The sequence below is a fragment of the Artemia sp. Qi Xiang Cuo genome, chromosome 14, assembly GCF_049724085.1.
Source record: "Artemia sp. Qi Xiang Cuo chromosome 14, ASM4972408v1, whole genome shotgun sequence".
NCBI classification, from domain to species: domain Eukaryota; kingdom Metazoa; phylum Arthropoda; class Branchiopoda; order Anostraca; family Artemiidae; genus Artemia; species Artemia sp. Qi Xiang Cuo.
The window spans coordinates 10703231-10718234 of record NC_142807.1 but is presented as its reverse complement, the minus strand read 5'-3'; the positions used below and the strand labels follow the sequence as shown (position 1 = coordinate 10718234).

Genomic DNA, 15004 nt, shown 5'->3' with positions numbered 1-15004 from the left:
AAAATAATCAATCATATGCTTAACCGTTTCTATCAAACCTCTCCTTCAAGCTAGTATTGTCAAGCTGGAATGTGTATAATAAATAATTAATCTAATTAACTTTTTACATTATAGGATTTATGTGGCTACTCACTATCTCATTTAATATAATAATCGATGGCCAAGGGAATTATCTTTTTTGAGTGTTAATGTTTTAGAAATTTAAAATAATTTGCCAATAATATGCTACCCTTTCTATCGGAGAGCCTTATTATTTGTACAAGTACGCTTTTTAAACGCAATATTTGGATATTAGTGTTCAAATATTATTATTAAAATTGTATTATTATATGAACTAATATTATTTACTATTCAAATGCAACGGCCCAGTTTTTTAAATACAGCATCCCACCGCTGACGCAAAATATCTAAATATTAGACTGAAAAGCTTTTCACTCCCCAAAACTAATTTGTGATTTGCTTTTTTTGCGGGTAGTTCTGGCTACTGACAGGGGCGTCCTTTTACGGGGGAGGGGGGCAATTTCTCAGTCCTCTTTATTTTTTGCCCTCTCCCCATTCATTTTGAAAAATAATTCTTTTTTAGTACAAGGGTGCCGGCAGAAAATTTTCCGGGGGGGGATGCCAAAATAGTAGTGGTGGCTGGGTGACAGTTTAGGTGGTTTAGGGCACCAAAATACGACTTTACCCCGAAAAGGACGGATTTGTAATCAATTTAAAATCCTGAGAAGCAAATTAAGTTAAAAGTATCAATAACTACATTTTAGGCTTCCCAGTTGCAAAAGAAGTAATGCCACACGGTGGTAGTGCTGGATTCAACCAAGTTGATTCGCCTTATTTGTAATGAAATTATGCTACGTTTGGTGATCTGTAATTGCGTATCAGCTATAATGAGGGGGTGTCAGTCATTGTTTAGGTTGGGGTAGGGTAGATTCCTAAAAAAGTGCATTTTAATGGACAAACTGCTTACTCTTCATGAGGCTTCAGATAAATGTTGAAAGGGGAAGGAGGGAGTAGGAATTAATTAAAATGGTTCTCAATACAGCTAATATGTTACATTCCCGCACAGAGGTGGAAAAGGCAAGGCAGGGCATCATCAGCACCGTCATGAAATTTCTTTGGGGTGGCAAATACTGCTAGGAAATTAGAAAAATTGTCTGATTAAAATTTTGAGATAGCTTTTTTCTTCAGCATAGTTGAAAGGCCCAATAACTAAGTCTTCGGGGATAAAAAGACCCCCTAGATTCCCTGGGGGAAAGTTTTTAAGTTATAAAAATCACCTTTTTTTATCTAATATTAGAAAGTATGCATACATATTCTTAATGGGTAGGGGAGGACAAGCTATGTGCTGGGATGATTTTGATGGGAGAAGAAAGTTTCCAGGGAATGAAATTTTCAGAGGAAATTTCGCGCTGGGGGAATTTGCCAGAATTCATATTCAAAATTTCTTTATATGACATGCTTTCTCTTTACCGATTCAATTTTACGTGTGGAGAGGTTAAGAGTAATTGTCCGGGGTAAGTTTTCGCCAGGATTTAGTTGCTCAGGTGATATTTCTGTGCGGAGGGGGTTTTCCGTGGAGGTGGAGCCAGGTATCCTGGCGTTATTTAAAAAAAAATCAGAAATAAAAAAAAAACAAGTTTTTTCAACTGAAAGTAAGGGGCGACATTAAAACTTAAAACGAACATAAATTATTACGCATATGAGGGGGGTTGCCCCCTCTTCAACTTCTCGCTCTTTGCGCTAAAGTTTAAATTTTTCTCAATTCTTTAAAACGATTCCTAAAACACGAAACACGATTCCTAATTAGAACAATAAGTAACTTTTTTTAAAGTGCTGAAAAACTGTAGCTTGAAGAGCGAGGTGTTGAGGAGGGGAAATCCCCCTCATGTACGTAATAATTTCTGTTCATTTTAAGTTTTGATGTTGCTGCTTACTTTAGGTTGAAAAAACTTGTTTTATTTTCTTTATCTAATGAAGCTTAGAGACAAACAATTATCTAAAGACAATAGAAAAAGTACGTCAATTAAAGTAAAAGTATTTAAAAATGAAAAAAGTAAGTAGCTACAAAAAATACACAAATAAATAGCCTACTTACAAAAACTAAGATATAAACTCCCAGCATTAAGTTCTGTTGAGCAATGCTGAAGCGCTGGACCGACATTTTTTAACAATATCGACAGTTTTGAACTTGGTTATCAAACACCAAAATATTTAATGCCTTCAAACTCGGTGTTTATAAAGGTAACGCATTATCAAAGCAGTTTGTTCAAAGTAAAACATTAAAACTAAGATTAAGAAAATCAAATAAAAAATTCTAATTTAATATTTTTAATTAAATTTTGAATGCCAAAAGCAAGTATATTTGATACCTTTATACTTTATAACTATAAAAAATTAAACCTTTTTCAAAGTGACAAATAGATAAATACAATCACTCCTAGAAAAAAAAAATTGATAATACAACACAAAAAAAACTATCCATTCAGGGGGAAAATACAAAAATTCTTAGTATTCCATTAGGGGAAACATTTCTGATTATAGTGGCTTCATATATCAGCTCCTGGGTATTCTTGCAACGTAAGCAAAAGTTGACGGCATATTCTTACAGAAATTGCCCCTTTTTAAGTTGTTTTCCTTGTGTCTTGTATAATTATACGAACTTTCTTGTGTTCTAATAACTGCACTAATTACTAATAAAAAAATAAGATTACCATAAAAAGCTGATTCTTTGACTGAATGTCATCAATAGTTAGGCTTTTATACTTTTGTTAATGACAAGGATAATTATTTACTTACCATTCATTACTATTAAGAAGAATGTTTTTTTTTGCTCCAACCAAATCATATAGAAAAAATGTTTGTGAAAAACTGGTTAGGGGTTACTCAGCCGCAAATTAGAAATTATAGTTTCCTTATTATGGGGTCAAAATCTATTGGCAGGCAGCCAACAATGGGGCAATGAACATTTTTGCCATGGCTTTTCCCTATTCTGTTCTTTTCTTTGGTTTCCTTATAACTACTTTATAGTCCCAAATTTCCACGGGGGCTATAGCACCCCTGCCCTCCATTGCCGGTGCCCTTGTTTTGGTATTTCTATTGGAAATTTACCTTTTTTGAGAGTTTCGTTGAAAAAAACTCAAAAGACCAACGTTTTCGGGAATTGGCGCTCATGGCTACTCGTAAATCAACAGAAACTGACTTATTGAGCTTATTAAAAAAAAAATAACCAACTTCGTATTGGACTTGTCTTCTAAAACATATGTAGGATTTTCATTTTATAGGAACTTCAAGAGGATGGAAAAAAGAAAGTTTGTGCAATTGTCCTAGGAAAGAAGAATGAAGAAGTAAGCGTTAAAGTAAAATCTTGGAGCAAAGAAGGAAATGATGGAATGGAAAGTGAACCCATACTGGTCAAGCTTGATCGTGAGTTTTACTTTCTTCTTCTAACAATTGCTGGAATTTCTTGAAGTTTTATATAAACATTAGGGGGAAAATGATATGACAGAGTTCTGTCTTGGCCAGATTGATCCGTAAGCACATTATGTGAATGAAGGCACCACGGAAATTTACAATTGTCAGATTTTTGGCTTGGGAAATCCAAAGCTAATGGCTAGTGATCAACCCGCAAGCGCAGCAGACTCATACTGAATGCCGTATCCAAGGTGAAGGGACTAGGGGGTTTGAACCCCCTTCCTTGAAATTTTGGCCGACTCGTAAAAACGTAACAAAAATGCAGATAAACATATTTTCGATGCGTCTCATAAAGTTTTTTTATTTTACCCCCTCCCCCCCCCCGAATAGAAACCCTGGATGTGCCCTTGCTCATGCTTGAGCATTAAGGTAATAAGAGCACCACATAAATAAGGGCTTAGCTTCTGGAAGCTAAGCCCTAGGGCTTGTGATTAACTCGCAAGCATAGTAGAACTCCTTTTTCAGCTCTGCTCTGAGTTGATGGATCTATATAAGCCTTTTGAAACTTCGATGTTGACGATTAATCCGAATTTTTTTTTTCTAATCAAGTTGCTATGATGCAACGCTCTTTATTATATGCATAATTAGTGACGTTTGTTGTGTCTGGATTTAATTTGATTATATGGATGTGGCACGATTAGGCTAAAGTACGGGGAGGGTGCACCCTCTCCCCCATACTCCAAAAACTTGAAGGCAAAAATATACAATCACACTAAATCCCATACAAGTCCGTTTCACTCCTAACGAAAATTATGCAAGATGTTTAAATCTTCATGTAACGTTTTCTTCCTGCAAGTAAGCAGGAATTGATACTCGCCTGTTTCAATATTTAAAATGCATATGTTTTCATTCTAACGAAATGTTTTTTTCTGCGACCCTGAACGTAAATATCAGCTCCATTCCATTATACGGTACCTTTTGGGATGGTTTAAAGATTTAGGGTGGATCCAACCGATAATCGAGCCCACATAGGTGAAAGGATACACGACTTCGACGGCACAACAATGGATACACAACAAGGGAGGCGGTTCACCGCGTCCGACTGGTATGATAGGTCATCAACATGAGCTGGCTGGCCAACCATAATTCCGGTCTTCTTCCAATTGATTAATATATTAGTCAGGGTAGTTTAATTGGGCAGAAGGTTTAGAGCAAATGATAGTCTGAAGTCAGTAAAAATACTACGTCACTTGTGAAGTTACAGTCGCTGAAACAGACTTACGTGTTATGCAAAAGAAGACAATCAAGAAGCTCTAGAGCAGTTTAATATCATCGTATTTCATCTATTTTGAGTTCCATCAGGAATTAGACTGAGAGACTTTTTAGACTGAGAGATGCCGTAGACAAAGTTTTAAGAGAAGAGCAGTGCGGTTTTAGAAAAGGTAGAGGATGTGCCGACCAAATTTTCACTCTTAGGCTAATAATTGAGAAGTGCCTGAGATGTCAAACACCTTTGGTCCTCAGTTTTATAGATTATGAGCAAGCGTTCGATTATGTTGATAGAAGAGCTTTATTAAAGGTTTTATCCTTTTGTAGTATACCAGACAAATACATTAAAGTGATTAGTGCTATGCACGAGAATAACACTTTTGCGGCTAAGGTAGGAAATGAGGTTAGCAGCTGGTTTTGTATTAAATCAGGAGTTAAGCAGGGCTGTTTTCTATCCCCCTTTATATGGGTTATTTTGATGGAGTTTGTTTTAAGGAGCACAGGAAAGGCAATGGGAGACCACGGAATCAAATGGAGAGGGAAAAGTCTCCTGGACTTGGATTATGCTGATGATTTAAGTATCCTAGATGAAAGTGTGAGCAAAATGAATGAAGTTTTAGAGGTTTTCCGAGTTCAGGGTGCTAGAATTGGTTTGAAAATTAATGTTAGGAAGACTAAGTCACTAAGGCTAGGAATAAGTGAAGATGAAAAGGTGATGTTTTGTGATGAGAGCATTGATCAGGTGGGCAGCTTCACTTACCCTGGTAAGATTATTGTTAAAGATGTTAAGAGCAGTGAAGATTGACAGTAGAATAGGGAAAGCTCAGGGTATTTTTTCACAGTTAAAAAAAAGTTTGGAAGAATAGGAACATAAGTCTGCAAACCAAGAGTAGAATATTAGAAGCTATAGTGATGACAGTGGTCAAATATGGCTCTAAAGCATGGACGCTCCGAAAAGCGGATGAAGATTTGCTAGTTGTTTTCCAGAGAAATTGCTTAAGGATTGTTTTGGGTACCCGGCTGACTGACCGTATTTCAAACATTAGGCTATACGAAAATTGTGGTTCAGTACCGCTCTCTAGGGCTATAATGAAAGAAAGGTTGAGGTGGTTAGGGCACGTTGTGCGGATGAAGGATGACAGATTGCCGAAGATTGTTCTTTTCGGCCAACCATCTAGGGCTAAACGGAAAGCAGGTCGTCCCCGTCTGGGGTGGGAGGACATTATAAAGAAAGGTTTAAAGGAAATGGAAACTTCCTGAGAGGGGTAAAAAGGGAGGCTTTGATGCAGGAGGAGCGTGCGTAGCTGTGTTGGCCTCAGGCGGTTTGGTGCTGCGGTGAGTTGTTAGTAGTAGTTAGTAGTAGATTAGGAATATTAAGATGGAAGTCTTGCATTTGCGAGCATTGTCCACAGGACATTCTGACTAGTAGAACCAAAGGCTGCTCTGAAGTCAACATTGAAGGTGAAATGGAGGAAAAAAAAAAAAAGAACGATAAAACACTCATAACAAGTCATAAGAAATGTTATTCTTTTTACGTTGTCGGTTTTATCTTGTGGTTTTTCAGGTATTTCTTGTTTTTTTTTATTGTTTTTATTGTTCTTTTTTTTTCTTCATTTTTTTTATTGTTTTATTTTTATCGTCATTCCCATCAATGAAACTGAGGAAGGAACAGAAATATCAATCCGTATAAATATGGCTATCTGTTGTGTCTTGGACCAATTGGGCCAAAATGGGTCTGTTTTGAACCCGTTTATCGACTTTGTTTTTACCCGTTTTTCGATTTTCTTTTTCCTTTTTGGGTGACGTCGGAGATCAAGCTTTATTCTTTATTTTTTTTTTTCGACAGGGATCAGATACTACTACTACTACTAACAACTCACCGCAGCACCAAGCCTCCTCCATCCCAATCTATTCAAAGCCTCCATTTTTACTCCCGCCAATGAAGTTCCCATTGACTTTAAATCTTTCTTTATGACGTCCTCCAACCCCCGACGAGGACGCCCTGCTTTCCGTTTTCCCCTAGACGGTTGGCCGAAAAGAACAATCTTCGGCAATCTGTCATCCTTCATCCGCACAACGTGCCCTAGCCACCTCAAACTTTCTTTCATTATAGCCCTTGAGGGCGGTATTGAACCACATTTATCGTATAGCCTATTGTTTGAAATACAGTATAATAAATCGAATGTACAGGCTGACAAAGGTAAATTTTAGCAGTCCACTCATGCGATTTGTAATTTGTCTACACATAAAGCGCATATTTGAATTCTAATTGCAGGGGTCGAAAGGGGAAGGGAATAAATTTTAGCTTGTTCGTCAGAAGAACTGTTAACCTTCAAAATTAAGACAAACCGAATCAGTTTCATTCGCTCAAATCAAGAAATACTGATATTCAGATTAAAATAATTACTTGTAAGTTTGAACAAATACCATTTTCTTGAACTTACTACATTGGAATCACGACGTCATATCCTTACCATGAACTTTGGTCACAAGTGCCATAATTCTGATTATCATCAACGTTTTCTCCCCCCCCCCAATCCTTCCAAATTCAAGACTCAATACTCGGAGAGCTCCAAATACCCAACTTGACTTGTGTCCCCAAATGTTGACCATGAGGTACCAAAACTCTTTAGTACTCTATTTTGTTTCCCATTTTAATATTTATCCCTTACATCTATTTTATCATTGTAACTGTTCTGAAGTGCTTATGCTAGCTTTTGTGCTATTTTAGCCAAAAAATCGTATTCTAGTCTATTCAATTCAGTAGTGCCAAAGGAGACGGAAAAAAACGAGAAGAATGTGAAAAGGTGTAATGTGAAAACGCGAAAAACGGGAAAAAGGGAATTCACAAAGAGTGTAAAAGAGGTTCGAGTGTAGAGAGGTTCGAAGTTGATCGAAGAGTGTAAAAGAGGTTCGAAGTTGAAGTAATTTATTCAAGGACACCAATTGGCGAAGTGTTGGAAGGGGAGAGAGGCATTCCCCTCGACTCTCCAAGGTACAAAGGTTTTAAAATGTTAAAGAAAGAAGAAATTCCTTGAAAATTGACTTATTATCTTTTTTATATTCAAGCAAAATTTTTTAGTCAACTACTCGCCCCTCCCCCCTCAAAAAAGATAGAAACCTCTAAATTAACTCCTTAGGCCACATACTGTAGGAAAGAAGATCAGTATTCCAAAAGTTTTTGAAGTCGAATCACAAAAATGACACAAAATCGGCATAAAAAATCGACACAAAAATTTTTTAAATCCAAATTTTACCAAAATTAAAAAAAGAAACGTATTTTAAAAATCAGCAAAAATAAGTTAAATATATAATAAGCTAAAGATAAGCTAGAAATATGGCACCAGACAACTTATGAAGAAACAGCTTTTCTTTTAGTGTATTGTTTGGGAATCAACAAATTATCAACGCTTAATTTATACGGTGAGAAGTGATAAAAATTGTCAATGTTCAATTCTTACCATGTCAACTACAACTAAATAGTTTGCTTACTTGCTGTCAGTGTTGCCAATGCAACACCCGCAAAAACATTGTACTGCACCAAAAACTTCATAGGTTTGAAACAACAAAAACAAAGATATTAGAAAATCGATCCATAAAAGTAGAAACACAGGCATTTGTGCTTAAAATACTTCTATAATACTTCTATAATACATCTATAAAATACTTCTATGCTTAAAATAAAATGCTTCAAATACTTCTTTTCTTTTTTAAGCTCAGTCATGGATGTTGGAAGTTCACCTAGCTTCAAATGCAATCTAATATTTGCCACGTACGTCAGAAACAATTTGTAAAGCTTCAATGAAAATTTCCGCCGTGATTTTCGCACCAAAAAAATTAGCTATGGTTAATTAAATCACGACTTTTTAATTGATATTTCGCTTTCTCTTAATCTAGTCGTAATCTTGGCGTAAAATTTGTTTTAAAAACTTTCAGGTTGGATAACCTAGGCAAAAGTTGCAAAAGTATCAAGTACCACTTATAATGATAAATCAGGGTAATTTTCGATTGTGACTTTTTAACTTACGGTTTTATCTGAGAAATCATATGGAAAAAGCGTGGGGCGAAACGTTGATATAATTATTGCCTACGAAGGTAATGAAAGTGGTGTAGTAAACTTCTGTGCGTTAACTGGTCTTCTAAACGAGCCAACCATAATTTATGGGCCCACTTTTTTTTTTTTTACCAACAATCGACGAATTGGTGGAAAATAAGTGCTAAAAAAAACATAACAAATGAAAATAAAAAAGTGTATATTGATGAATATGAAACGGATTTTCTGGTAGACACTACATCAGGTTAATTTGATTTTTGGGCTCAACTCATCATTTTATGTCAGAATAGTTGTCTTCTGATAGTATGGTGAAAAAGAGGTCAAAACGACGAGAAGGATAAAGTCACATATTGATGATTTTGAAACTTTTTTCTGGTACATTGTACACCAAATTTGCTTTTTTTTTTTTAGCTCAGCTCTTAATTTCACATCGGAACGTTATTTCATATACAGAAATACGAACATTTACCGACAGTTCATTTTTGTAAGGAAAAAACTGAAAAATTGACAAGAAAAGCAAAACTAAATTAGTTTTGCGTTGACCTAGAATATGCAACTTTAGATGTGTTGTTGATCATTTTTGTCTCTTCAACATGGTATCAAAATCATTTATGCTTCAATTTGTCTGGGGTCGACCCATATTTTTGGTTAGTTTGCCTGTACTAATATTGCCAACTGCCATCGACGGATACTAGCGAACAACTTGTTCGCTAGTATCCGGCAGTTCATAATTTTTTGGCAGTTCATAATTTTGTGGATTTTGTGCAAATCGTGGATATTGGCTAATAACTCGCTTTTATGGTTGTTAGGTGTTTGGTTTTAATTCTTATAATTTATGGCTTTTATTCAATTTTATTTATATTTTATGTTTTTGGTTTTTACTTTGGTTTTTCGGTTGTTTTCACATTGACTTTCCGCGTTTGTTTTTTGTTGTTTTTTTCTTCGGCACTTTCCTTGGATACATTATTTCGTTTCGCGCTGAAGAAGAGAGGCCTTTGTCCTCTCGAAATATTCGCTTTGTTTTTTTTTTTTTCAGTATTTTCATTTGGCCTATAAAAACCCCATTTTTGCTCGTTTTTCTTTCTTTATGTGAGTACATTTATGTGTAGAAGGTGAGTGGATTGAGTTTCGCTGGCTGAGTTTAGGTTTAAACTTTATGTCGGTAGAGTTCTGGATTTAGTTTTGCCTGGTTGAGTTATGAGTAGTGATGATCCTATTGAAATGAACCCTACAAGGAACCCTACAAGCCTGGGGCATGGATATATGTATAGTTTAACCGGTACATGGTATAGTACGGTCATTCATCTGTTACTATGAACGATACATGTCTTACCAGACGGGTTTATGGGGTAACACCCATTTTTTGGAGCCAATCAGCTATGTTTCTACTAACGGTACTCCATATACGATAACTTGATTAGTAAATTAATTAGATTCAAATAACAGGAGTGATTTTCATTTCATAACTTGATCCATCCCGTTAACAGTACCTGCGTTTTTCCCATTGATCATATTCTGTTTCAAACCGAGAACATCTCTCAGATTATCATTGAGATGAATCATTTCAGTGTCAACAGGTAAGGTAATGTAAATCCTATCGTGTTCCATTGAATAATTAAAATGGAATGTACCATTCGTACGATATGAGATTTTTTTATTGATTGTACGGCAGAGATTTGTAATACTATCATATTCTATATATTTCAATGTGACATGTGGATATTCACTAGATTTAAGTGCTTCAACCCAGTCATACTCGACAAAGAGTGACCAATCGAATGGTATAACTTTTATATCATACACACGATCCTTTCTCAGGATGTCGCAGGTATTTTTTAGAATACAGTCGACAAGAGCCACTTCACACTGTCCGTTATCGAATTTGATGGCGGGGCAGAGTTTCGTCCAAAAATCACTTGTTTTATTCAAGTCATTGTAGAGAGGATTGGAAACGTTGGACATAAATTTTACATAGAAATCATTGGGCATTGGCAATATCTTCAGCACTGATCCAAGAATGAAAATCAGAGTTGTATCCTAGCCACCGAACAAGTAACTGTTTCTTACCCCTTCTAGTACGAGTCTTTAATATCTTTTCAATTTGATAGATTTCACTATTATTTTTAACTTTTTGTAGTTCATAGTCATAAAAGCCGCCAAGAATCTCTTCATCTTTGGTATCTCGCAGACGATAAGTTATGGGGTTTTTGCCACTTTAAAAAGTTCTGTGGACCACAAGTAATTACCCTTTTCAAAAACATTAGTTGTTTTATTAATTCGAACAGTATCACCAACATTAAATTTTTTCTTCTTGACAATCGTTTCATTGGAATATTGTTTAAGAAAAGTATCAATTGTATCATGATCAGAATGATGAACTTCCGTTGGGGTTGAGTTGGACAATGATCGATGAGGACGTTGATTATAAATTAACATGATTTTATCTAAATCATGAATAAAAGCAGGTGTATTTTTCAATGTACAATATCTTGAAATTAAAAGTCTAATAGTTCTTATCAATCAGAGTTCAGAGTTTTTATTCCATAATACATACACAATCCAATCACAGCACACCTAATCCCCCTCCAAAGGGTCCATGGCCAGGGATATAAGGGGGAATGAGAAAAAAAAATACAATATATCCAAACAACCATAAGAAGAAATCAATCGCCAAACAACATATAAAATTAAAAAGAGACCATACCTGAGACCTGGGAGTCATAGCGCAGAGAAGACCACCATATAAAAAAACTAAACACTCAGGGGACATCAACTCCACATAAAAAAAAAAAAAAAAAAAACTATTCTGTTTGATTCTTAACTAAACGGTCCTTAAGAATCCTCTTGAAAGTGCCAAACGAGTGGCATTTCTTTACTGAAGAAGGCAGGGAGTTCCAAGCCTGATGACAAGCGATGAGGAGATTGAAATCCGACCGCACAGTGGGAATAGGAGGAATGCAGATATTATGTGACGAACGAAGGTTATATGGAGCTGAATCAGAAATAAATTGAGGAGTTTTTTGAAGAGATTTTGGAAGATTGCCATGAAGCTGATGAAAAACAAAAGAAGCACAAGAAAGAATGTAGATAGACTTTAGATTTAGATGCGGTCTTGTTTAAGAACGGATGTTATCCATAACCAGACGCCGTGCTTTTTTATACATGACATTAAGCGACCGCAGTGTACAAGGAAAAGTAGACATCCATACTATGGGGCAATAAGAGACATATGACTGGACAAGGCAGAAAAAAAGAAGCTTCAGAATAGATCCAGGAAAGGTGTGTTTGAGTTTTCGAATGACACCCCAAATTCGTGAGACCTTAACCCTAATCATGGCTATATGGTGTCTAAACGAAAGGTTCTCATCAAGCAGGATACAAGAAACCGGACCAACCGATTCTTTGGTCTACAAAAGGAGCCTTGTGACACCTGAAGCTGTGTCAGTTGATGGAAAGCTACATCAAATCGAGAAAAAATAAGAAAATGTGACTTGGCAACATTCAAGGCAAAGTAATTTGCATCAAACCATGAAACTAATCTCTCGAATATTGCCACCAGATATCACATTCTGTCTTCCCTAGAGTCCCAAGAGTGTCATCAGCAAAAGCAACGAGGCAATCTTCATTAGAAGTAGCATTGGGACACGAAGGAACATCCGGATGACACAGATTGCAGCATACTAGAGGACTGGTGTTCTTGACTACTGAAATCAGATCATTGACGTAAATCATAAATAAAACGGGGCCAATAACAGATCCATGGGGGATGCCTTAATCTACTTCAGAATGGCTCTGGAAAAGCGAGTCAGTTGGAATAATATAACAGAAAGATATGATTCAAACCAATAAAAAGTATTTGATTTTAGGACAATATGAGATAGTTTCTAAAGAAGGATCTAATCAGTCAAAGAATCAAAAACTTTACGAACATCCAAAAATAACGCTGCCAGGATAAGACCAAAATCTATTGCAGAATGAATGAAATTCAAAAGAGATGCGCACGCATGCTCTGTAGAGTGATTCGCTCGGAATCCAAACTGGAAATCATGGAAAAATTTTTTGACATCCAGAAAACTAAGAAGCTTGGATAGCATAGCCTTCTCAAAAATTTTGCTGAAAACAGATAGAAGAGAAATTAGCCTTTAATTAGCAGGATCATTCCGGGACCCACCTTTATACAGCACTATAACCTTAGCTCGCTTGAGTGATTCAGGGAAAATTCCTTTCTCGAAAGACAGATTGACAAGCTTAGTCAATGGTGACAGAATAGCAGGCAGAACGGCACGGATAACCCTTGTAGGAATTCTGTCTGGCCCTGAAGACGATGAACCTTTAAGCGCATTTACGATCCGAGCTACCTCAAACTCAGAAACAGGGTTAAAGACCATTGACTCTAAACATGTGGGTTCAGGATAGGCTCTGAAATCGCAACGAGGAGTTGTAGAGCTCACAGAGGAAGCAGTCGTATTTCCTATATTATCAAAATAATAAGTAGCTTTAGCTCAACATTTTCTTCTCCTTGGACAATTTTACCGTTGACTATCAGTGTTGTTTGAACTGAAGGCGGAGGGGGAGTAGGTCTAAGTACAGAATTAATAATTTTCCATGTCTTCCCAACATCTTTTCCACACTCAGAAAATTTCCTGTGATAATACTGAGACTTGGCCTTCCGACACAGATAATTAAATATACTCCTATAGGCCTTGAACCGCTGATGATGAGAAGCAGATAACGAAGTCTTGTATAGCTTCCACAGATAATTTTTCCTTTTTCAGCTTTTATGGAGACCTGGAGTCATCCACGGATTCAGCAGTACTATCCTTTTCGAGGTATGAGGCGCTGAATTCTGGTGGCAAACTTCTAGGATGCCTTCTTTTACTGAATCATAAAAGCAATCAAAAGAGCGGTTAAAATCCGATTCAGAATCCAAACTATCCCATGGCTGATCAGTCAAACGAGATTTAAGTAGACTGGTCTCACTGACACCAAAACGGAAAAATGGGAGATTAAATGGCGAAGCTTTACGCTGCGATCGATCAGCAGTCCTATATAGTGAAACAGCAGGAAAATGATCAGAAATATCACTAACCATCACCGAATTATCTAAGAAATCTTGTGACTAAAAAATATTATCAATAAGTGATGCATGCATCTCAGTAACTCGGGTTGGTATACAAACTGAAGGTAGAGTTCCCGCAGAAAGCATCATTGACAAAAAATCTGCAGCCGAAGCAGAATTTTGATCCAGCAGGTTAAGGTTGAAATCCCCCATCGTTCGGCCAATGTAGCCTTTATAGGACTATTACTATGATAGAGCAGTGTATTATACTTCATTAGTACTTTTGCAATATGGGGATTAACAAATTCACTACCGCGATCCGTTTGAATTTTTTTATACGAATTCTGTTCGAGAATACTTTCAATAGCCTGAGCAACTTCAAAACCTCTCTTTGACCGCAATGGAATGGCATATGCATAGCGACTATAAACTGATTGCAAGTGGAATGTACTTGTACGGTGTGTTGTGACGTCTTTGAATCTCATCTAGAGTTAAGAGATCTGCGTGCACTATATGCAGGGGGAAAAAGGCTTTAGTTTTTCGATAATGATTAGCACGAAGCCTATGATTTCTATGTAGAGTGTAACTTGTTTCATTTTGTAGATAGTCTTGTACATTTTTAGTGTGAACACCAGTGACTTTGGAAAGAGTGTTGGGGGAACTTAAACTTCCCACTTCACCAATATTTTCATAAACACGTTTCAGAACTTCAACCATTTCGAATGTAAACACGTAGTGTAACGTCCACTACCCCTTTGTATACTAGTGCTTGATGGTGGTGACGTTGACTTGATACGTTTTTGCTTTTGTCTAGATATCAGTGGTGTGCTTCTCATTTTCAAATCAGTGTTCCCACTAGGTGTGCTAGTATTTTCCAATATTGATTTAAAATCTGCTTCTTCTTCAAGTTCATATTTTAATGGTGTTGACGAGGGTGCATGTTCATTTAATCTTTTTAGAATTAGCCTATTGCTAATAAGGCTTCTGGGGAAGTTTAATGTATTTAGAAAGTTGTATAGATAAGCGTCAAAAGATAATAGTCCTTTACGATTTGTAACCATATTGTATATTAAATCAAGTAGATTATAGCTCTGGCCCTGAATTATAATACCTTTCCCATTGATATCAACTTGAATATGGTATTGACCACTTTCCATGAAATATGTTATGAGTCGTTTACTTTGTTCACGATATGAGTGCGGCATTAGATT

The 15004-nt window shown here is 36.4% G+C and overlaps 1 protein-coding gene across 1 annotated transcript in view; it reads left to right on the top strand.

Annotated features, from left to right (window-relative positions):
- Positions 1 to 15004, top strand: part of LOC148944118 (uncharacterized) — a 131494-nt gene that overhangs the window by 59058 nt on the left and 57432 nt on the right. The window contains exon 3 of the mRNA XM_089099831.1: positions 3282 to 3423. Within this exon, the coding sequence (XP_088955957.1) occupies positions 3282 to 3423 (142 nt within the window). The remainder of the gene's footprint in view (positions 1 to 3281; positions 3424 to 15004) is intronic.